Source organism: Eretmochelys imbricata, chromosome 6, assembly GCF_965152235.1.
Source record: "Eretmochelys imbricata isolate rEreImb1 chromosome 6, rEreImb1.hap1, whole genome shotgun sequence".
NCBI classification, from domain to species: domain Eukaryota; kingdom Metazoa; phylum Chordata; order Testudines; family Cheloniidae; genus Eretmochelys; species Eretmochelys imbricata.
This window is the reverse complement of record NC_135577.1, coordinates 64,836,642-64,861,199: the sequence shown is the minus strand read 5'-3', so window position 1 is coordinate 64,861,199 and position 24,558 is coordinate 64,836,642. Positions and strand designations below refer to the sequence as shown.

Here is a 24,558-nt window from a genome sequence, read left to right as displayed (position 1 = left end):
CGATGAAGTGAGCTGTAGCTCACGAAAGCTTATGCTCAAATAAATTGCAACCGATGAAGCGAGCTGTAGCTCAGGAAAGCTTATGCTCAAATAAATTGCAACTGATGAAGTGAGCTGTAGCTCACGAAAGCTTATGCTCAAATAAATTGGTTAGTCTCTAAGGTGCCACAAGCACTCCTTTTCTTTTTGCGAATACAAACTAACACGGCTGCTACTCTGAAACCTAAGGTACCACAAGTACTCCTTTTCTTTTTAAGATTATGTGAGAATATCAGCTTTCTTTTTAAAAAAGTAAGTTTCTAGCCCTCTGTGTTGTAGAAGAAAGCTGGGAAAGGTGAAAGCTAAAGATTAAAAAAAAATAGAAGACAAATATAAAGATCCCAAATTTATTATTTTAAAAATCTCATTATTTTGAAGCCAATGGTTTTGGGGGCCTGTGCCAGGGTGAACCAATCCCACACTGGAGAGGCGAGGATTAATGGACTGCTCTGGGCCCAAGAGGCCACACAGCCCTCACCCCTGCTGGGCATGCTCCTGGTGGAGGGAGCATTCAAAAGGGAGCAGCTCAGCTCAGTCTGGGTGGACTGAGGAGGAGAGCACTTGTGTGCAGCAGCCTCCTGCTGGGAAGCCACCATGACTCCAAGCTGCTGGGGTTGAGCCTCCTAGCTGCGTTGTAGGAAGCCAGTCGACCACAGGAACAACTCGCTGTTGCCAACAGAGAAGACTCTGGAGACAATTCAGAGGGAACACAAAAGGGACCCCACCTCCAACCCTGGCATGACGCCAGAGGGACTGGAATGAGGGTAGGAAGTGACCCATGGAACATGCTTGGTGGGATCAGGACTTGAACCCTCTGTCAGGGTCCACTGTTTTGAATGGCCATGGGTCAGAACCCAGTGGAGTAGGGTGGATCTGGGTTCCCCTCCCCTCTTTCAGTAGTGGGTGACACACTACCCCTGTGATATGCCGCTAGGCAAAGCAGCCCTTGGACTCTCACCTTAGGCATTATATCCTGGAGTATCACCATTAGGTGGCACTATCAGCCCAGAGCACTCAACCAGCCCCTTTCCCCCACATCCCCCCTCACCCCGACAGGGCCTGACCCATCATGAAGTTTGAAAGGTTGGGGCCGTCAGTACTGTAGATGCAGGCAGCCCTTGGGCTCCTGGCTAGCTGTCAGTGAGGATTTTGATCATGCTAAGTTTGGGAGCCCTGAGTTTTGGGCATCAAAGGAAATGGACTTAAAATGTTGCTTACTAGTGTAGCTAATGAATTCCTGTACAAACCACATTTTCATAAGGGTCCCAGGAGGACAGTAATTTTACTGTTTTACTGCAGCCGCCTTCAGTACAATACAAACACTATAGTCTAGAAGCATTTCTAACACGCCTGTCACCATACTATTTAATGCAGGACCCACAATCTAAAACAGCAGACATCACCACTAAGCAGCGACCGTTTCCATTCATTTTGCTCTGCAGTGGCTTCCTCAAATAAAAGATTATTCATTTATTAAAATCAAACAACATGAATGCTTGTTTCAAGATGGGTAACTTAGTCCAGTTATTTGAGGCTGCAACTCCAAATTCTGATCTCCCAAGAGGGAAGGGGAGGGGGTGTGTGTGTGTGTGTGTGAAGGCTGCATTATCCAGCAAATTCTGCTGCTGATGAACAGGGTTTTTCCTTCTTTGGTGAGTTTGTCAGGATATTTTTTAAAACACTCTTATTTCACTGAGGAGACTGACCAGCCCTCGAAAGTGACTGGTATTGGGAGGGTCAGAGCAGGCGTTTGAAGCCTAAATCCAACATAGGGGGCCTTCATGACTCCTCCAAAATCCCAAGAAGGAAATGAAAAATTCATTCTGGCTAGAACTCCACAGAATTCAGTGAGGTCCTCTCCAGGACCATTCAAAACATTAAAATGAAGTTGGCTCATTGCATTCTTTTGTTCCATCTCCTCAGATGGAGTTGAATTGGGCAAAAAACACAGACCTTGTTTTTACTCACATGAATACAATGTAAAATTGAATTATGTTGCAGATTAAGGGTGAAGTCTTGGCTTAAAGGCAAAACTCCCACTGAGGTCAATGGGACAAGACTGCATCCGAAGGGATTTTCTTAAGAAACTAAAACAAAACAAAGAGTTACTGTACCACATTAACATAACATTAAAATAGCTGCCACAATGATTCTTGTATATTTTGGGCCTGATCCTGAAGATGTGGCACACCTCCAATGCCTACAGTGTACCTCTCAGGATCCAGTCAGTAGTTTGTAAGAACATAAGAACGACCATACTGGGTCAGACCAAAGGTCCATCTGGCCCAGTATCCTGTCTTCCAACAGTGGCCAGTGACAGGTGCCCCAGAGGGAATGAACAGAACAGGTAATCTTCCCTGTCGCCATTCGCAGCTTCTGGCAAACAGAGGCTAGGGACATCATCGCTGCCCACCCTGGCTAATAGCCATTGATGGACCTATCCTCCATTAACTTATCTAGTTCTTTTTAGAACCCTGTTATAGTCTTGGCCTTCACAGCATCCTCTGGTAAGGAGTTCCATAGGTTGACTGTGCGTTGCGTGAAAAATACTTCCTTTTGTTTGTTTTAAACCTGTTGCCTATTAATTTCATTTGGTGACGCCTAGTTCTTGTGTTATGAGATGGAGTAAATAACACTTCCTTATTTACTTTCTCCACACCCATTATGAATTTATAGACCTCAATCATATTCCCCCTTAGTTGTCTCTTTTCCAGGCTGAAAATTCCCAGTCTTATTAATCTCTCCTGATTATGGCAGGCATTTCATACCTCTAATCATTTTTGTTGCCCTTTCCTGAACCTTTTCCAATTCCAATATATCTTTTTTGAGATGGAGTGACCACATCTGCACACAGTATTCAAGATGTGGTTGTACCATGGATTTATTTTGAGACAATATGATATTTTCTGTCTTATTATCTATCCCTTTCCTAATGATTCCCAACATTCTGTTCACTTTTTTGACTGCCGCTGCACATTGAGTGGATGTTTTCAGAGAACTATCCACAATGACTGCAAGATTTCTTTCTTGAGTAGTAACATTTAGACCCCATCATTTTATATGTATAGTTGGGATTATGTTTTCCAGTGTGCATTACTTTGCATTTATCAACATTGAATTTAATCTGCCATTTTGTTGCCCAGTCCCACAGTTTCATAACGTCCCTTTGTAACTCATCACAGTCTGCATTGGACTTAACTATCTTGAGTAGTTTTGTATCATCTGCAAATGTTGCCACCTCACTGTTTACCCCTTTTTCCAAATCATTTATGAATATGTTGAATAGGACTGTGCCCAGTACAGCCCCTGAGGGACACCACAATTTACCTCTCTCCATTCTGAAAACTGATAATTTATTCCTACCCTTTGTTTCCTACCTTTTAACCAGTTACCGATCCATGAGAGGACCTTCCCTCTTATCCCATGACTGCTTAGTTTGCTTCAGAGCCTTTGGTGAAGGACCTTGTCAAAGGCTTTCTGAAAATCTAAGTACACTATATCCACTGGATCCCCCTTGTCCACATGCTTGTTGACCCCCTCAAAGAATTCTAGTAGATTGGTGAAGCATGATTTCCCTTTACAAAAACCATGTTGACTTAAACAATTATGTTCATCTAGGTAACTGACAATTTTGTTCTTTACTATAGTTTCAATCAGTTTCCCCGGTACTGAAGTCAAGCTTACCAGCTGTAATTGCTGGGATCACTTCTGGAGCCCTTTTTAAAAATTGGCATCACATTAGCTATCCTCCAGTCATTTGGTACAGAAGCTGATTTAAATGATAGGTTACAGACTACAGTTAGTAGTCCTGCAATTTCACATTTGAGTTTCTTCAGAACTCTTGGGTGAATACCATCTGGTCCTGGTGACTTATTACCATTTAGTTTATCAATTTGTTCCAAAACCTCCTCTAATGACACCTTATCTGGGACAGTTCTTCAGATTTGTCACCTAAAAGAATGGCTCAGATTTGGGAATCTCCCTCACATCCTCAACTGTGAAGACCAATGCAAAGAATTAATTTAGTTTATCCGCAATGGCCTTATCATCCTTGAGTGCTCTTTTAGCATCTCGATGAGCCAGGGCCCACTGGTTGTTAGCAGGCTTCCTGCTTCTGATTGTACTTAAAAAAAATTTTGCTATTATTTTTTGAGTCTTTGGCTAACTGTTCTTCAAATTATTTTTTGGCCTTCCTAAATATATTTTTACACTTCGTTTGCCAGAGTTTATGCTCCTTTCTATTTTCCTCACTAGGATTTAACTTCCACTTTTTAAAGGATGCCTTTTTGCCTCTCACAGCTTCCTTACTTTGTTGTTTAGCCATGTTTTTTTGGTTCTCTTACCATGTTTTTTAATTTGGGGTATACATTTAAGTTGAACCTCTATTACAGTGTCTTTAAAAAGTTTCCGTGCAGCTTCCAGGGATTTTACTTTTGGTGCTGTACCTTTTAATTTCTGTTTAGCGAGCCTCCTCATTTTTGTGTAGTTCCCCTTGCTGAAATTAAATGCTACAGTGTTGGACCACTGTGCTGCCACAGGGATGTTAAATTTAATTATATTATGGTCACTATTACCTGGTCCAGCTATATTCCCCTCTTGGATCTGATCCTGTGCTCCACTTAGGACTAAATCAAGAATTGCCTCTCCTCTTGTGCGTTCCAGGACCAGCTGTTCCAAGAAGCAGTCATTTAAGGTGTCAAGAAACTTTATCTCTGCATCCCATCCTGTGGTGACATGTACCCAGTCAATATGGGGATATTGAAATTCCCCATTATTATTGATTTTTTTATTTTAATAGCTTCTCTAATCTCCCTGAGCATTTCACAGTGACTATCACCATCCTGGTCAGGTGGTTGGTAATATATGCCTACTGCTATATTCTTATTATTCGAGTATGGAATTACTATCCATAGAGATTCTATGGTACAGTTTGGTTCATTTAAGATTTTTACTTCATTTGATTCTACGCTTTCTTTCACATATAGTGCCACTCCCCCACCAACTCCCCCACAAACACAACCTGTTCTGTCCTTTTGATATATTTTGTACCCTGGTATTACTGTGTCCCATTGATTATCCTCATTTCACAAAGTTTCTGTGATGTTGTAGCGAGGCGGTGTGGTTCCCCACTGCACAGGAGAGGGACAAGCCCCCGACACCAAAGTGGGTAGAGCTAGCAAGTCCCTCACGCACCCCCCAGAGGTCAAGGCACAGGACAGGAAATATAAAAGCCCGATCCCAGAGTTCACTTGGGAGGCAGCCGCTGAAGAGGCCAGATGCCTCTGGCCTAGCTCCCAGTTGGGAGACCCTGGCAACCTACGGTGGACCCGAGGTCTGGCCTGACCTGCTGATGACTGACGCTGACCAAAGCCTGGAGGAGCTGCCCAGCCTGCCCCTCACCAGTTACCCAGAGGACCCCATGGTGTTTGACCCCCCTGGAGGACACCGTCCAGACCCAGGTACCTCCAGAGGGGGAGTTCAGAAGTAGCCCAGGGGCAGCTGACTCTAGTCTGGCTGCAGCACTGCCAGAACCTATGTCAGTGTGTTGCGACCAGTATCCACACTGACTCAGCAGTAGGCCTTCTGCCGCTGCTAGGGCCCCGGGCTGGGATGCAGTGGAGTGGGAGGGCCTGCATCCCCCCTTCCACCCAGCTTGTGGGTGGCAGTCTCCTGCTCTCCCAGGCCCCTCTGAGCTGAGGGCCTGGGCTTGTTGTTTACCTGCCTTTGGTCAGCCCCTGCCTGAGGACCTGAACCATTGACCCTCTGCTGCCCTGCACGGAGCCAGGGCTCGGGCCTCGGCCTGCTAATTACATAACTCTTTGCTCAGCCCCAGCCTGAGCCCTTGACTCACTATTGCTTGCCGACCACAGGCCAGGCACGAATAACTGTCTGTGTTTGCCTCTACTACTGCTGCAGCAAGAAACTCCCGCAGCCAGGCTAATTCCCCGTCAACAACTGGAAGGAAGTAGTGAGGCAGTGTGGTTTCCCGCCACCCCGGAGAGGGACGAGCCCTGGCCAAACCCCTCTACAGATGCCTATTATATCAATATCCTCATTTAATACGAGGTACTCTAGTTCACCCATTTTGTTATTTAGACTTCTAGCACTGGTATATAAGCACGTTAAAAACTTGTTACTTTTTAGCTGTCTCCCATTACATGATGTAATTGAATGAGACTTTTTTCATTTGACTGTTTCTCATCAAATCCTACCTGTATTTTATCATCTTCCATCCTCTCCTCTTTACTAGGACATAGAGACTCTCCATTCGTAGATCCTCCCCTAAGGGATGTCTCTGTCAGAAAGTAAAGTGTTCTAGGATCCTTCGGGAAAAACAACAACCAGAGGCCCAAGCAATGCAATGGGTTTCACCCAATGTCACAAGCTAATAAGGAGTGGCATACTAAGTTCCTGTTGGAATGCCCCATTCAGGATTACATTTTCAATGTGGTGGGGTGAATTTCATGTAATGCTGTCAGGACCAGACCATGGGCTGCCTGGCCTAAGAGTTTGCATGAGGCACAAGACCAGGGTCCAGAATCCAGGACCCAATCACCTGGAATCAGGCCGGGTTAGAATGCCAGGAGATCAAAAACAAGAGATAAACCAGAAGACAGGGATCAAGAATCAGTTACCTAGAGTCAGGCAAGCCAGGACACCAGGAAGTCAGGTTCAGGCAAAGGAATCAGAGGACAGAAACCAGGAGGCAGGTACCAAGAGTCAGGCTAAGTCAGCATACCAAGAGGTCAGGATCAGAAGGCAGGACCAGGTAAACACCAGATCAAGGTGAAATCCAGTTGTACAAAGAACTTCTTGTTTTCTCCTCTGGATTAAATAGGGGCTGCAGCCCAATCAGGAGTCTTGGAGCTCTCCCAGTCAGAGAGTAGGGATGCTGAGGGTCTTGTCAATCAATGTATAATTACATACAATCCCCCCAATAATGTTATTTAGGCTGCAGAGTTGAGCACTCAGAAGTAAGGAAAGGCCAGAATTCAGACCCTCTATGCAACCTTAATTCATTCCCCTTATGTCCATGCATTATGATCACATGCAGTTACATGCCAACATGTTCCCTCCGCCATGAGACTGTATTCCCTATAGAGTTCTCCTATCATGGATTCTTCCTATCTCCTGCAAAATACAACAGAAAGCAGTGGAGAGCCAAAATATCCAAATCAAATCCCCAAGTGGCATCTGACTGGGAATCTTCAACTTATTTAGATGCGAGAAGTTGTAATGAGGAAGAATCACCCTGCCACTGGGTCCCTAGAGGCAATCCCAGATCTATCAGGCCACAGAACTCTTGGCACTGAAAGGAGAGACAGTGTCGTTTACACAACACACACACACAGTTGTGCTCCTGTCAGAATCATCCCAAGAGGAAATGTTTCAGAGAAACATAAATCCTTTCACAGGATAGCATTTGAAAATGGCACCAACTTTGTTAATAATCGCTAGTTCTTTCCTCTTTTGCAATGGCAGCCCTTTCCAGGACAGCGTCCCTCCTTTCTGGTAGTGTCAGGTTCCCAACTCAATTCCTACCTCAGTAATTACATTTTGCTTCCCAGACACCACTGCAGTTTCATTGGATGTGGAATTCTTCACGTCCTCTCCAACAGTGTTATGCACTGTTGCCATGGGCTCTTGAACACAACTGCCCTACTCCACTCCAGAGATGCCTGCATTTCAGTGATGAATGCAGTGATCCTTTGGACAGTCTGAAGTACTTTGAAATATCACCCACAGACCTCATCACCTCTCACCTCCGGCTGCTAAGAGCTCTTCTCCCACTGGACTCACACTGCCCACCTTGTTGGAACTTGGCACAGTCCCACTGATGGAGGTGCTGGAAGCTGAAGAAGACACACCACATGCAAACAGTACTCATGCTTTCCCTGGCTAATCAAAACCAGCAGGAGATGCCTTGGCAAATGCTGACAAAGATCAACTGTGCCTCCCTCGAGTAGGCATTCTACCAACTGCCTTTAAAAATGTGATCCCCGTTCTATTAAAACATTAACACAATAAGCCACAGTCTCCTCCACCCACACCCACAACTGCTCAGGCCAAGCAATCTTGTTAAGTAGAATTCAGTCTCAAATCTCACAATCCTGGGCATGATTACTGACACGGTGATAGCAAACTTTTATTAATATCTTAAAACCCTTCCTGGCCTGGCTTCAGGCCAGAGTAGAGCACTAAAAGGATGTTGGTAGCTGTAACATAGGGTCTCGCCACAGTGACTGACAGAAGGAAAACACTTCCCACATTGCTTGATATTTTTCAGCTGTTTTTGACACCATCAAGCAGGAGAAGCTGCTGATCCACCTACAAGACTTTCTAGGAGTCAATGGTAATGGTTAAACTGGTGACGCTCATTCCTTCAGAGAGATCCCAAAGAGTCATGATGGCTAGCAGCTCTTCCCCTCACACCCAGTCCTGTTGCTGATATTATTTAACATCAATGTGCAATTGCTAGGGCCTGGGCTGCAAAGCCAGCAGTCTGCAGATGATGCAGAGCTTGGTGTTCTTTTTTAGGTGCTTAGTTACCATAGCGATAAGCACCTGGGGTGGGGGTTATCTAGATTCTCTTACAGTGCAGCCAGAGCTATGCCAGTGCATGAAGGAAACTGACACCTGGATAAAGAACTCCTGGCTCATGCTAAATCTGGGAAAGCATGAAGGGATTTTAAATGGAAGAGAGGAATGCTTTGAGGAGGTGGCAAACTTCACTATCTCACCCTCATCAGAAGCACTTCTCCCATCTACAGTTAGCAAAAGCACTCCACCTCTTACTCTCTGACGAGTATCTGACTACCGTGGTTCATGTGTCCATCACCTCCCCACTGTGCTATTGCAAGTCACTCATCCGAGGACTACAGGGGAAGATCACAAGGTTGCAGCTAGTACACCTATTAGCAGCCTCTCTCCCAAGCAGGACCAGCCAGAAAAGGCATGTCACATGGGTCTCCACAACTTTCACTGGCTCTTCAGTTACAGAACCTTGAAGTGCATCTAATAGTGAATGATCTACAAAGCACTTAATAGGACAGATCCATGCTATCTCAAGGCAGAGGTCTTCTGGAACTGCTATGTAAGCTATGGGCATCTAGCACATTACAGCTAACAGAGATCAGGTTCAGACTTGAGGGACCCCTCAGTAGAACTGCCCCAACAACCGAACCAAGGCCCTAGAAGTCTCCCTGAAAAAGAGATCAGATAGAGCCAAACCATTACCATACTCATTGCACTCCAAAACCCACCTCTTTCCCAAAACACCCCTCAATTCAATGGGCCAGAAGAAGATGCCAGCAAGATGTTCTCAAAGTCACAAGCTAATAACTAACTCAAAGGATAGAACAGAAAATTAACTGTCTAGTATGGGCCAATGTTACATATACTCTCTGTAAAATGGGGCTACTCCTGCATCCATTACCTCTCCCCCACTACCGTCATGCCTCACTCACAGAGAATAATAGCTACTTCTGCTGCTCCCTAACATAGTCAGTCTTTAAGTGCAAGTGGTAGAGGTTTGTACCGCAGTGCTGAAGGCCTAGGGCTCAAACCTTGCTGGTGACCCAGCTGACACATGATAGCATTTGTATTTTCTTTAAAAGAAAACTAGGAAATTACATTTTTAAAACCCCAGCCCTAATTTCCTGGTTCCCAGTGCTGTGCTCGGACCACATTTTTCTCTTCAGAGGCAACAAGAGATCTTCCTCAGCAAAACTGTATTTGCACAGCACAATGGACTGCTCATAAAAACAGCTGCATTTGAGACTCCCAAAGTGTGGTGACCTGAATGGACACAGTCCATGCACTGTGGAGAAGGCAATGTAATAGCAATTTTATATCACAAGCATTAACCTCATTTATACAGTTCCCACCCAAGAAGCCTTGAAACTTGATGGCGGATGTTGGGCAAATTGCTAGCTAGCTCAAGCAGACTCATTACCCTGGAGAGCTGAAACAACAAACAAAATCTCACATGCTGAGGTGCTGCATCTGTACCTCTATCATAGTCCAGGAATAATAACAACCAAAAATATGCCCATCTGTAGCCACCTTTAATCCCCACATTTTAAAATGCTTTACAAGTTTTGATCAGTGGTGCCTTCTCTGAGGTAGGTCCTGGTTGTTATCCCCATTTTGCAGAGTTGGTCACTGAGAAACAGATTGGTTAAGGGCTTGATTTTCAGAAGTGCTGAGCACCCACAATTCCAGGTGAAGTCAATGGGAGCTGTAGGGGCTCTGCACCTTTAAAAATCAGGTCCTAAGTGACTTGCAAAGGCCAAAAGGTTAATTCGCAGCCAAGTTAGGAATAGAACCCAGGAGTCTGACTCCTTGTTCCCTAGAAAACATCTTCTCTTCCTCAGTCTCTCTCTTGTATCAGGAAGACAGCACTAGGATGTCATATCACCATATGGCAATGTCCAAAATTAGTTAGGAGCCCTCTAACTGGCATTGGCCCAATTTTAGATTTGCTGTATTGTTAATTGAGTTTTGTACAAACCTACAGGATAAACATGTTTTATACCCATCAAAATGCATAATTACTGGGCAAGCTGGACTGGAAGGATGCTAGACCGAAGCCTGAAAATGGGGTCTGGCTTGCAAGTTCTGGAAAAGGAGGTGATTGTAACATGTGGTCAGTTTAACAGGAGAAAAAGAAAAAGAAAGAAAGAAAGAAAGAAAGAAAGAAAGAAAGAAAGAAAGAAAGAAAGAAAGAAAGAAAGAAGCCATGACAGTTTGGTCCCCACTAGTGCAGTCTCCCAAGGGACCTAGTAGTGAAAGCGCACTTATGCTATTTAACAGCTGCATGAGTTGGGAGACCCTGGTCAGTCATTGTGAACTCCTGCCAGCACAGTCAGCACAGAGCACTGCCTCAGAATAGTTTGGGACCTGCATATATAACCCAGTATTGTTACTCCAGTGGCTGTATTAGAAAACGCAAACAACTCAACAAGGCCCTCATGGACAAATACATGTGTAGAGTATGTGGCTGTAACCTTGCCCATCCCCAGCAGACACCACACCTTCAAACCCCCCAGACCCAAGGGAAATTCTCCCCACTTTGCGGGTCCTAAAAAACATGACGCACTGCAGCTTCTTTCACCCAGAGTGGTGGACCCCCTATGCTCTCAGCACCAGCAAGTGAACTGAAGGAAACAGAAAACACTCCTTCCAGTAGCTTTATGCAGAGATCTATTTCTTCAGAATAGCCAGGGGAGTTCCGATAGCTGGTAAGGTAAATATTTCCAGGATGGTGTTGACTGCCAGCCAGGGGTTAGAAATGAGTCAACATCCTCCTCCACATCAGCTATTTTTTTGTCAATAGATGAAATAGCATTCACAGGCAGGGCTATGGGGAAAAGACAGGCCTCTTGTGAAGGTCTACAGAGCTTTATTCAAAAGGAAAATAACCCCTGAACAATAATATCTGAGAGTCAAGCTGCTGTATGCGTACCTGCTGCACCACCAGACAGACAGGCACTGCGAGAGCGTGGATGAGAAATTGGGGACTTCCTTCGGGGCAAGACAAGAAGGTCCCTGGGAGCAGTGGCAAAGGAACCACTGGTAGGGTTGCCAACCCTCCAGGATTGTCCTGGGGTCTCCAGGAATTAAAGATTAATATTCAATTAAATATTATGTCATGTGATGAAACCTCCAGGAATACATCCGACCAGAACTGGCAACCCAAGGAACCAGTAAACTGAGATGGGAACAGGGGAGTTTGAGTGGGCGTTTGTAAGGAGAGTTTAGAGGAGGGGCTATGTGGGGTTCTGTGTTTCTGTTTTGTGTGTGTGTGTTTTTTCTCTCTCCTTGACAGGAGCTTAGGCGGGAAGGCGAGGACACCTACAGAGGCAGCCACAGTAGTGACCCAAGGAATGGAAGAGACAATGAAGATGACTGATTTTGGACGCTGTGGCACATACATTATCCTGGCGTGGGTCCTGAAAAGTCCTTTGTGTGTATGACGTGAGGCCTGCTAGAGCTGACGGAAGAGAAGATCTGAGGTTTGGAGACGCAGGTAGAAACTGTGGTTGAGTTTCAAAGGGGAGTCGAGCAGATGATGGAGGGAAGGCGAGAGGAGGTGGAAGGGAAAACTCAAGACTCACAGATGCAAGCTTGGCTGGAGAATTGTGAGGGTAGACTGGCAGGTGAGGAAAGTGGCCAGTGGAAGCATGTGACTACAAGAACCAGGCAGAGGAAAAGACTGACTAGCAAAGGAGAAAAAGAACTGAGGAACATGTTTGCTGAGTTGGAAAAGGAAAGGGAGAGGCAGGAGTGATGGAAGGTGGGAGGGCAAGGAAGAAGAGAAGAGCAGCTAGTCTTACAAGAAGAGCAAAAGTGTCAATGGAGATCACCAGAGTTTGGAGCCCCAGGAGGATAGAGGATGAATTGCAGAAGATTGCAAGTGAGAACAAAAGACAAGAGGAATTGCAGCCAGAAAGAACAGAAAGGGAAAGCTGGAGAATCGCACCAACACCAGGAAGAGGCAGGTCTGCATGATTGCAGACTCCCTACTAAGAACAACAGACAGGCCTGTCACGAGAGCAGATTCAGAGAACAGAAGGGTTCTGTGCTGTCTATACGGGATGTGGACTCAAGGCTGAACAGGATCCTAATGGAAGCTGGAAAGAATCCAATGAGTGTCCTTCATGTGGGAACAAATAATACAGCTAGATTCCCACTGGAATGCATCAAGGGAGACTATGCCAGGCTGGGGAAGACCGATAAAGAAATGGAGGCTCAAGTGATCTTCAGTGGAATTCTACCTGTCCCCAGAGGAGAAGAACAAAGGGGAGACAAGATTATGATTATCAACAGATGGCTCAGGTAAAGGAGAGCTTTGGGATGTTTGACAACTGGGAGGTATTCACAGACAGAGGACTGTTCTCATGAGATGGACTCCACTTGAGTAGGAAGGGAAATAGACTTCTGGGATGGAGATGGCCACAACTGATTTAAAAAGCTTTAAACTAGGAATTCGGGGGAGATGGTTGGGAGATGCTTATGTAATCTCCATATCTGATTCTAACACTGAGCAGAAGGAAAATCAAGTAAGAGGAAACAGCAATAGAGAAAGGAACAACAGAGGGTAGGAGAATGGGCATCAAGAGGAAAGACAAGGCTAATACCAGTGACATTAACAGTCAGGTAGGCAATACCGGACGTAGAATGATTGTACCTAATTGAGTGAGAAATCTGGGCAAAGCCGAACAGAAACAACTAAGATGTCTATACACCAATACAAGGAACCTGGGTAACAAAAAGGACGAACTGGTGCAGAAAGTGAAACAAGATATTATAGGGATAGCAGAAACATAGTGAAATAGTAGTCATGACTGGAGTACAGGTACTGAATGGTATGTGCTGTTCAGGAAAGACAGAAATAAAAGGTAAAGGTGGTGGAGTAGCATTGCATGTTAATGATGAAGTAGACTGCAAAGAAATTAGAAGTGATGGAATGGATAAAACAGAATTATTTGGGTCAAAATCATTTTGTGGAAGAAAGGTTACAGGGGCTCCACTGGGATGGTGCTTGGGGTCTGCTACAGACCCCAAGGATCCAATTTGGATATGGATAGAGACCTTTTTAACATTTTCATGAAATGAATACTATTTGGAATTCTGTGATTATAGGAGACTTTAATTTCCTGATATAGATTGGAGGACAAGTGCTACTAATAATGGTAGGGCCCAGATATTCCTGGTATGACAGCTGACATATTTCTTCACCAAATAGTCATTGAACCAACAAGAGGTTATGCCATTTTATATTTAGTATTGGAAGTAGCAAGGACCTCTCAGAAGAACTGGCTGTGCAGGACAGCCTTCGTTTGAGTGATCATGAACAAATGCAGTTTAAACTAAATGGAAGGATAAACAAAAATAGGTCTACAACAAGGGTCCTTGATTTCAAAAAGGCAAACTTTCAAAAACTAAGGAACTTAGTTAGGGAAGTGGACTGGACTGAAGAACTTAAGGATCTGAATGTGGAGGAGGCTTTGAATTACTTTAAGTCAAAGTTGCAGAAGCTATCTGAAGTCTGCATCCCAAACAAGGGGAAAAAATTCATAGGGAAGGGTTGCAGACCAAGCTGGATGAGTAAGCATTTGATATAGTTCCACGTGGGAAATTATTAGTTATATTGGAGTAGATGGGGTTAATACGAGAACTGAAAGATGGATAAGGAACGGGTCAAAGGGGAGACTGCAGTGGGTCATACTGAAAGGTGAACTGTCAGGCTGGAGGGAGGATACTAGTGGAGTTCCTCAGGGTGATCAGTCTTGGGACCAATCTTATTTAATATTTTGATTCATGACCTTGGCACAAAACATGGGAATGTGCTAATAAAATTTGCAGATGACACAAAGCTGGGAGGTATTTCCAACACAGAGGAGGACCATAATATCATAAAAGAAGATCTGGAGGATCTTGAAAACTGGAGTAATAGAAATGCGATGAAATTTAAAAATGTAAAGTACAAGGTCATGCACTAAGGGACTTACAACAAGAATTTTTGCCATAAACTGGGGACTTATCAGTTAGAAGTGACACAGGAGGAAAAAAACCTGGGTGTATTGGTCAATCACAGGATGAATAAGGATATGTCTACACTACCACTTACGTTGGTATACCGTATGTCACTTAGTGACATAAGTTACACCGACATAAGTGCCAGTGTGGACAGCGCTATGTCGGTGGACAAAGCTCGTTGGGGGTGGCTTAATTATGTTGATGGGAGAGCTCTCTCCCATCAGCATACAGCGGCTACAGTAGATATCTTACAGCGCTGCACCTGCATGAATACAGCTGTGCTGCTGTAAACTCTCTAGTGTAGATAAAGCCTATGATCTGCAAAGGTGATGCGGCTGAGAAAAAGGCTAATGCAATCCTAGGTTGCATCAGGGGAGGTATTTCCAGTGGAGATAAGGAAGTGTTATTACCCTTATACAAAAGTACTGGTCACACTTCATCTGGAGTACTGTGTACAGTTCTGTTCTGCCACGTTTAAGAAAGATGAATTCAAACTGGAACAGGCGGAGAGAACAGGCTACTGGCTGATCAGAGGAATGGAAAACCTACCTTACCAGACCCAGCTCAAGGAGGTTGGCTTGTTTAGCCTAACCAAACAAAGGCTGAGGGGAGATCTGATTGCTCTCTATAAATACATCAGAGGGATAAATGCCAGGGAGAAAGAGGAATTATTTATAGTTAAGTGCCAATGTTGACACAAGAACAAATGGATATAAACTGACCAGCAGCAAGTTTAGGCTTGAAATTAAATGTAGGTTTCTGACCATCAGAGAAGTGAAGTTCTGGATCAGCCTTCCCAGGGGAGCAGTGGGGGCAAAAAACCTAACTTGTTTTAAGACTGAGCTTGATAAATTTATAGAGGAGATTGTGACACCCTGACACCCCAATATTCACCACTGTCATGTAACTAGGATATATTTTGTACAAAGTATGTCTTGTGAAGTATCATTCTAAAAGTCTTGATCTGCTATACATTAATATCTCGTTGGATAGTATGTGTTATTGTTGTGTGTGACTTTATGAAGTTTGGCTGTGTATGTGTTACTGAAACATGTTGTGAGGCTGAAAACACCCACAAGCAGCCTTTCAGGTACAACAGTAAAAAGGCCAAACAATGTTAATGGCTTATTGAGGAAATTCACACAAACACAGGATTACCCCAGGAACTGTGTACAATAGAAACCTCTCAGAGATAGCACTATACAGTGGGAACTGTTTGACCAAGGTCACAGCAAAAGAACTTTCCAGCAAGTGGGAAGAAGATATAAAAGGGGGACTATGACATCATGATGGGACCTCACTCTCCCTGCAACAACACACCTGAAAACACCTGAAGGACAAGGATTGAACTGTGGGAAGTGATGGTCCCAGGCTAGAAGGGTCTTTAGCCTGTGTATGAAAACCTGGGAAAGCCAAGGCAACCTGTGCCTTAAGAGTCTGCCAGCTTGTTTATCACTCAGGGTGAGAATTTGCTAATGTATATCCTACCTATCTAGTGTGTTAAGCTCAATTTGCGTTTTTTGTTTATTTACTAAGGTAATCTGCTTTGATCTGTTGGCTATCCCTTATAATCACTTAAAAGCTACTTCTTGTACTTAATAAACTTGTTTTGTTTTAAACCCAGTTTGTGTCATTCATAACTGGGAGCAGCAAAGAAAGTTGTGCGTATCTCTCTCCACATTGAGGGAGAGGGCAAATTTCAATTAGCTTATGCTGTACAGTTCTCTGTGCAGCGCAAGACAATACAATTTTGGGTTTACTCTCCAGAGGGGGAGTGCACTTGAGTGCTGGGCAATTCCTTAGCGGAAAGCCTTCCCATGCAGTACTGATTTCAGTGTCTGTGTCTTTCTGCAGCTGGGTGTGTCCCTACCTGTGTGTATGCTAGAGGAGGCTTGAGGGCCTGATTAGCAGGACAGGGTGAGGGAGCCCAGGCTGGAGGAACAGGCGGGCTCAGTGGTACCCCAGTACAGCAGGTGGCACCCCAAAAGGGGGGGCAACCCATCACAGAGATGGTATGATGAGATGGGCCACGTACCATTGTAGGCATTGTAGTAAATATCCCCAATGGCCAGAGACATGACACTAGATGGGGAGGGCTCTGAGTTACTACAGAGAATTCTTTCCCAGGTGTCCGGCTGGTGGGTCTTGCTGACATGCTCAGGGTCCAACTGATTACTATTTTGGGGGTTGGGAAGGAATTTCTCCCCCAGGTCACATTGGGAGAGACCCTGGGGTTTTCACCTTCCTCTGCAGCATGGGGCACAGGTTACTTACTGGTTTAAACTAGAGTAAATAATGGATTCTCTGTAACTTAAAGTCTTTAAATCAGGATGTGAGGACTTCAGTAACTCAGCCAGAGATTATGGGCCTATTACAGGAGTGGGTGGGTAAGGTTCTGTGGCCTGGATATGCAGGAGGTCAGACTAGATGATCATTATGGTCTCTTCTGGCCTTAAAGTCTACGAATCTTTGGGAAGGTATATTTGGAAACTAAGGTAAAGATCATAGGACCCCAAACAGTGCTATCGCTGCATACCTGGGCACCAAGTTCCCTGTCAAGCCATTTGGAAGCCTTATCAATTTTTTTTTTTAAAGACCAAAATACTGAACAGACAGCCCTTTATTCTACTGCCCATGTTTTGGAAGATGTGGGAGGTTACCCCTCCCAGGTTCATCAACATTCTAGGGACTCTCCCTCCCAGAATTACAGGGGGCTTCTCTGCCAGGTGCAGCAACATTCTGGGGTTCAGTATTGCAGGGCAGGTCTGCCAGCTATGTCACCTTTTTCAGGACTGAGTCCGCTCTACGCTGTCAGCACTCCACAGATTCTGAAACAGAGAGATTTAAAAGATAGGCTGGGGAGGAGAAGGGGGGGAAGGGGACTGACAATGGGCTATAATGCCTTACACACTAGACAGCAAGTTCAAAACTGACTCCAAGGTGATACTGAGCCAAAGCTGTCATCATCCAGTGGCCAGTGTGGAGGGGTTGTTGGGCTCAGTCAGGTTCCTAGTAGACAATTATCCTTATCACAAAAGCACACACCAGCACACCTATTACCCTGTCTGTCAGATCCCAGCAAGAACATTCTGGCCAAAGACCTATTTTAAACAGGTGATGAGAACAGAATGACAGCAGCTTTTAATGGACAACAAGTTGTATGGCACATAGCCCACACCACTCAAACCAATCCCATTTCATTAGTTATGTCAGTAGCTATGTCCTCCCTGTAGCTAAGGAGGAAGCAGCCCTTTGACCGGCAGTGTTTTTAATCTGTTATATGTATCACTCAGTACAGCAGCAACACTCCAGCAGTGAAACCAGGTCTCTGTGAATCATCACTTGGGGAACAAGATTTACAAATAAATTTCTTGTTTTATTTAAATACATTTGGGGAAGCAGATGAAAGGATCCAGGAAGTGATTGCCGTTAAAACAGCAGTGTAATCTAACAATATATACTGTAATCTAAGTTTCCTCTAAGCTTTTTAGTGTTTATGGTTGGTGTGAGTTTATATACAAATTTCCTGCGTTTCTAACGCTTTTTGCGGTGGAGGGTGTTAAACATAATATGTTGTTGCTGTAAAGGGCAATATATTCTTAAACATAACTACCTTCAAGTTTTTTGTCTGGGAATTTCCTTAGATTTTATTAAAGTGAAGAAAAATCATTTGTTGTGATCACATAACAAAGTTAGCCAAATTAATTGTACTTATAAATTACAGTGAAGTCTTTATTTTATCACTAGCAGTCATGTGGATTACAAGCTGTGCAGGTTAAAATACCACAATTTGTAACTTCCCTAAAGCCTCAGCTGTGGTTCTGAGGGCACACTCAGTGTAAGCAAAACCATATTTGAGGCCTTATGGAAGATGCATGCTTCACTAGCGTAACCCACTGAGTTTGTTTCTACTATGAGCTTCACATTTCAGGCCTCACTAAAGCTAATAACTTTACCAACATAGCCACGGGGTTCCTAGAAGATACACGTTCTGCTGACATGGTGCCAACAGGGCTTCTTAAACCTTTTTCCTCATAGCTGAGGGTTAAAAGGCTCGAAGATGCCACATGGTTCACCCAAAGAAGTCAAGAAGGCACTTCAAATTCCAGTCAGAAAGGAGCCCTTTGTTACAGGAAGGATGGTCTTGTTGCATAGGTACAGAACTAGAAGGCAGATCAGAGCTGCATTCCCAGTTCTGCTACAGCATTCCTGGTTTCACCTTGGACAATTTTCTCCACCTCTAGGAGCAGGAATATTGACCTGCCCCTGAGGCTAGGGTGTGAGGGCTTAAATCATTAATGTTTGCTCAGCACTTTGGCCCCATTCCGGAACACACCTCAGCACATGCCGCCCTGAAAGGAGAGGTTTCCTTAAATTGCGCCCTTTGAGATCTTCAGATTGAAAGCACTAACAAAGTATAAACTTATTCAATAGCAAATCCTCCTGCTATTCTCTTTATTTTAACCAACTTCTCTCTCTCTCTAAATACACTGCTATACCAACTTTTCATTCAATTCTTTTCCTTCTCACATCTCACACCCAGCCCAGTTTTGGTCAACAGCTGCGTGCTCGTGTGAGCGACGGAAACCAAAGACACCTCATTTATCCAAGCAGCAGCACTGGGGAAGGTTAGCAAACCAACAAACAGTTCAGTTTGCTCCTGTTGAGTCTCCTGCTTGTCAACACAGAAGAGCATTCTCAAATTAATGAGATTAAATGGAGCAAAGGACGATTTTGGCTAAAGCTCAGGAAAATGTTCCTGACAGTGAAATTCACTGGACTGTGGGATAATCTCTTGAAGGAAGCTCCATTGCCTGAGACATAGGATTCTAGATTGGAAATAGCACTAGAGAACAACCCTGCATTGGCCCTGCGTGATGCACGAGGTGACCCAAAACAAGAAGGGGGTGAGCCAAAGCTGAAGGTAGAAAGTGTATTAAACAGGAACTCCATCCCCCAGGCACAATCACTCTTCTTTCCCCAGCACCCTTCCCTTCTTTAAATCTATGTGCCTGTTTGGCACGTCCCAGGCCAAATCCTGGTCCTGATTCCCCAAACACAGAGGTCTCTGAGAGAAGCCCCTCTGCATGCCATGGAGCTGCATTCAACATGGGGCTTGGGGAGATAGATGAGGCCTACTTACCGTTCTCCCGGCCTTCTGAAAAAGAGTTTATTTCTCCCCCTAAAAAATGTAGTTTTGGTCAACCCAGAACTATCTGGAGATTTGACATAAATTTGTCAAATAGTTTTGGGCAAATTTTTTGGAAAAGAATTTACATGCCCTTCACAGGACAGGCAGAGGAGAAGCAGCCATGCTTAGATCTTTGAGCCCAGTGGTTAGAGCATGCACCTGGTATGTGGAAAGTGTGGTTTCACTCTCCCTCGGCCCCCTCCCCTGTCAGGTCGAGAAGGGCTCTGAACTTGTGTCTTCCACAGTGCAGGTGAGTGCCCTAAGAACTGGGCTATGAGATTCCCTGGAAAGAGGCTCTCTCAGTCCCTCTTGTTGAAGCCATTCCACTTTTTATAAAAAACTAGTCACTGGAGCATGGACTTCAATCTCGTATGTCTGAGGGGAGAGACCCAACCACCCGGCTCTAGAGTCACTCACTCTTTCCATGGCTCAAAAGTTTGTGTCTTCCACCAACAGAAGTTGGTCCAATAAAAGATATTACCTCCCCTACCTTGTCTTTCTACCATCCTGGGATCAACATGGCTAGAGCACTGCAAATAAAAGTTGGTTCTGTTCTGCACTTCTTGTAACCTAACAGGACAGCCCATCTAGCTTTGTTTGCAGTGAAGTATAAGTTTAGATGAGACTAAAGGGGGGGGGGGGAAGGGTGTTTATTGTTTTAAAATCCTTTTTTCTCCAATGCTTTGTTCCAACTGCTAAATGAAAACATTATTTGTTTGAATAAGGCTGTTGGTCAGTATATCACTGGTCACAGGCCACTGAAGGGAAGAAATGCAGGTGTGTGAAACCCAGTTAGACTTGCAGGGTGGTAAGCGGCTGGTATACACCTGGTGCCATAGCCATGTCCCAGTCTAGGAGTAGAAGTATCGCATGATTCCACCCCGAGATAGGTAAGAAAAAGACACAAGAGATGAACTGGGTGAAGTCTTTTATGTAGGCAAGTCCTTTGCTCTTTAGAGGTTACGTTAGTCAGGGTTCTCACCAAAAACAAACCGTTGGTGGCCACAGAGTGCAGCCAGGAACTCTTGCTGGTGGCCAGTATGACAATTTTTCCTAAAATACTTAATTAACTTTGGGAAAGACAAATAAACATGCACATATATATGTCCACATCAAAGTAATTTATTTATGTAGGGTTTTTTTTGCAGACTCAATAATAAAAATAACATACAGCAGTCTCTATTTCTTTACTGGACCTAAACAGAATAGAAACACAATTCAGGTGCTTTGCATGTTCTTGTCTTTTTTTGTTATTTTTTTCTTTTGCTTTTTTGGTTGCATTTTCTTTTCAGACTTGCTAGCTAGTAAGTCTGCTTCTATGAAAAGTGACATTTGTATGTTTGTTAATATCACTTTTCACAGCAAACATACAAATGTCACTTTTCTCAGCAGACTTACTCATTCCTAGCAAGCCAGGGGACAAATTAAGCCTTGGATGGGGAAGTGGCTAGGGAGGCAGCAGGGGCCAGCGGCGACGAGGGAGGTGGTAAACCCAGGGCCGGTACTGGAGCCCAAGCTCAGAGCCTGCCACCGCACGGTCGGAGCATGCCACCCGCCACCCCAGGGCTGAAGCGGGAAGCCTGAGCCCCATCGCCCCCAGGAAGATGGGGAACTCACACAAGCTAGCTCCACAGGGGGCAGGGCCCAACCTGCTGGTGGCCCCGGGGGAGGGGACGCTGCTTTGCCCTCCCCTCCACAATCACCACCAAGAAGGCTGTATCTGCAAGAAAAGCCCCTGGTGGCCGCATTTACAAAACTTTTATTCTAATTGCACAAAACCGAACACCTTTGCCCCAATCCCTATCCCACCCCTTCCCCGAGGCCCCACTCACTCCATCCCCCCTCCCTCCATTGTTCGCTCTCCCCCACCCTCATTCACTTTCACTGGGCTGGGGCAGGGGGTTGACATGCAAGACGGGGTGAGGGCTCCGGCTGGGAATATGGGCTCCTGGGTGGGGCCAGAAATGAGGGGTTCAGGGTTCAGAAGGTGGCTCTGGGCTGAGGGTTGGGGTGCAGGAGGGGATGTGGACTCCTGTTAGGGGTGTGGGGCAGGAGATGAGTGGTTTTGGGTGCAGGAGGGAGCTCAGGGCTGGGGTAGGAGGTTGGGGTGCTAAGGCTTCTGGAAGCAACCAGCATATGCAGCCCAGCTCCTAGGCGCAGGGGCAGCCAGGCAACTCTGCGCCTGCAGGCACCACCCCCACAGATCCCATTGGCTGAGGTTCCTGGCCAATGGGAGCTGCAGAACCGACGCTCAGGGCAGGGATAGCATGCAGAGCTTCCCCGATCGCCCCTGTGCCTAGGGGCCACAGGGACATGCTGGCTGCTTCCAGGAGCCTCGCAGAGCCAGGGAAGGCAGGGAGTCTGCCTTAGCCCCGCTGCACTCCCTTTTAACGACAGTGCTGACTGGAGCCACCAGGGTCCCTTTCTGACTGGGCATTCCAGTCGAAGACCAGACGCCTAGCAACACTACTACCAACTCAGACCTAAGTTAAAAGAGGTATAAATGTTGTCCTGAGGGAAACACCACTAATTAAGCCTCCTGCTATGGTGGTGATGCTATAATGTTCCTCTGCTTTGTACTCTGAGCTTCACCCCTTCCCCTGCAGCTGAAGCCTCCATGCACCACCCAGAGAGAACTGTGCCACATGCAACAGTGACAGTGAAGACAGGGTAGGAAAGTGCTGGACAGGCCCTGCCTACAACCTTCCTAAGCATTGCAGCACCAGCTAAACTCAGAGTTCTGCCTGGCTGTGTTCCTTGGTGAGCAGTAGAGACATATACAGTAGAGTTGCAACTGAGGTCAGGGTAGAAGAACCTGTGGCCATTCAGTCTTCTCCCATCTCTGATGCTCATGACTGGTGTCGCACTACAGGGCAACTACATGGGTATTTCCCTTTCGATGGTCCAGCAAGGGCACCCACTTCAGGCTTCCGGCTCCCCAGCCATTGCCTCTCAAGGATGGAGACCTGCATCTCTCTCCCTTCTGAGCAGGGTATTTCCAGGATGAACAGATCTCTGCCTTCATTGTGATATACTAGCCAAGACAGGCTGCCTAAGTAGGCTTCTTTTGCCTTCTCTTCAGAGATGGTTAACAGTGTAAACATCATAGTTAATCTACCACACAGCTCTTTCTAAGCAAGCACATTTTAATTTTAAGGTAAAAGCAATACAGAGAAAACATATTAAAAACTATAAGAGAACATGCATGCTAATGAGCTTACCAGAGATCGTCCCAACTCCACCATGGGCTCTGGCAGGTCAGCAGGCCTTCAAACCCCACACAGAGGTTTTCTTGTGGTTTCAAATTTGTAACACTTTTTGCTCAGAACAAGAACAAGCACATAGTCCTATGGGGCCTCAGCAGGCCAAAGTCCTTCCAACCCGTCCCTAAAGATTGGTGCCCTCCCTGGACTAACGGTCCTGTCTATTTGCTGGATCAGAAAGGAGGCCATCAGTCAGTTTACCGCCAGGCTATTGATTCAAAAATGCTTTCTGGGTCTGTCGGTCCCTGTAGAATACAGTTTGAACTAGTTTATGTGAATTTCTCCATGAGGTGGTGCTTCCCTGGAGATGTTACAACGTGGGTGACTTTGACTAATCACCTCACTCTGTTCTCAGTTCCTGGAGGAGCTGTATTTACCAATTTACTAAACTAAAATACATAATTTCCTGACCCACAAGGTTATGTAAACCATTCATTTAATACAATAGACTCCAAAGATATTAAACTTAATTCAATAAGGTTCATCAAGGAGATTGCCCTGTTTGTCATAAATGGCACTCCTCTATTTGCACCCTGCCCACTGCACACTGAAGGCTGTGGTATGGGACTGTGAGTCTTCATGGTAGCTGTTCAAGCAACAAGGTCATTTCATCCAAGGCTATCCATTCAGCATTTGGAACTGAACTGAGATCCTGAAGCTGAAAAGCAGCCTATTGGCTCGAAATCCTCCACCTGACACTGAGTGAAAACCTATCTCAGGACAAAAAGAAAAGGAGTCCTTGTGGCACCTTAGAGACTAACCAATTTATTTGAGCATGAGCTTTCGTGAGCTACAGCTCACTTCATCAGATGCATACCGTGGAAACTGCAGCAGACTTTATATATACACAGAGAATATGAAACAATACCTCCTCCCACCCCACTGTCCTGCTGGTAATAGCTTATCTAAAGTGAGCATCAGGTTAGGCCATTTCTTTTTGCGAATACAGACTAACACGGCTGTTACTCTGAAACCTATCTCAGGACAATTACCATTCCAGAGCAGTTTCAAATCTTAAAATTGATAATGTCTTTTAGAAAAACAAGCTTATGAGGGTCTTTCATCACCCACCAGAGCTGTGGCTTTAAGAGCTTTCCTCAGCGAGGAAAAACCAATGTACTAGAACCAATCCCCAAATGACTGATATGTTCTGTCACGGGAAGCCGTGAAACATCATCCCACCATCTACCTGTGCACATTACACACCTCAATTCCACCTCTTCCCAGAACAAAGCATTCACCTATACCAAGGAAAAAATTTTAAACCAAGAGGCAAGAGATCCCTTCTCATCCCTTTACTTCTTAGCAATTTAAATTCATCCTTTGCCGGGCACTCTCATGGGGCTGGGCAAGCTATAGACTCTTCCCCTCCACAAACCAAGGCAATGCTCGGAGCCAGCATAGTGGCTGGATTTGACTGGAATGAGAGGAATTAATCTGGGGCAATAGGTCCCCAATCAGATATCTCCACCTGGGAGTACCCAGTGCCAGGGAAAGCAGGGAACATCACATACAGACCAG

The 24,558-nt window shown here is 45.2% G+C and overlaps 1 protein-coding gene across 1 annotated transcript in view; it reads right to left on the bottom strand.

Annotated features, from left to right (window-relative positions):
- Positions 1–24,558, bottom strand: part of GALNT16 (polypeptide N-acetylgalactosaminyltransferase 16) — a 122,892-nt gene that overhangs the window by 74,141 nt on the left and 24,193 nt on the right. The window contains exon 2 of the mRNA XM_077820242.1: positions 9,606–9,621. Coding sequence (XP_077676368.1) covers positions 9,606–9,621 — 16 coding nt within the window. The remainder of the gene's footprint in view (positions 1–9,605; positions 9,622–24,558) is intronic.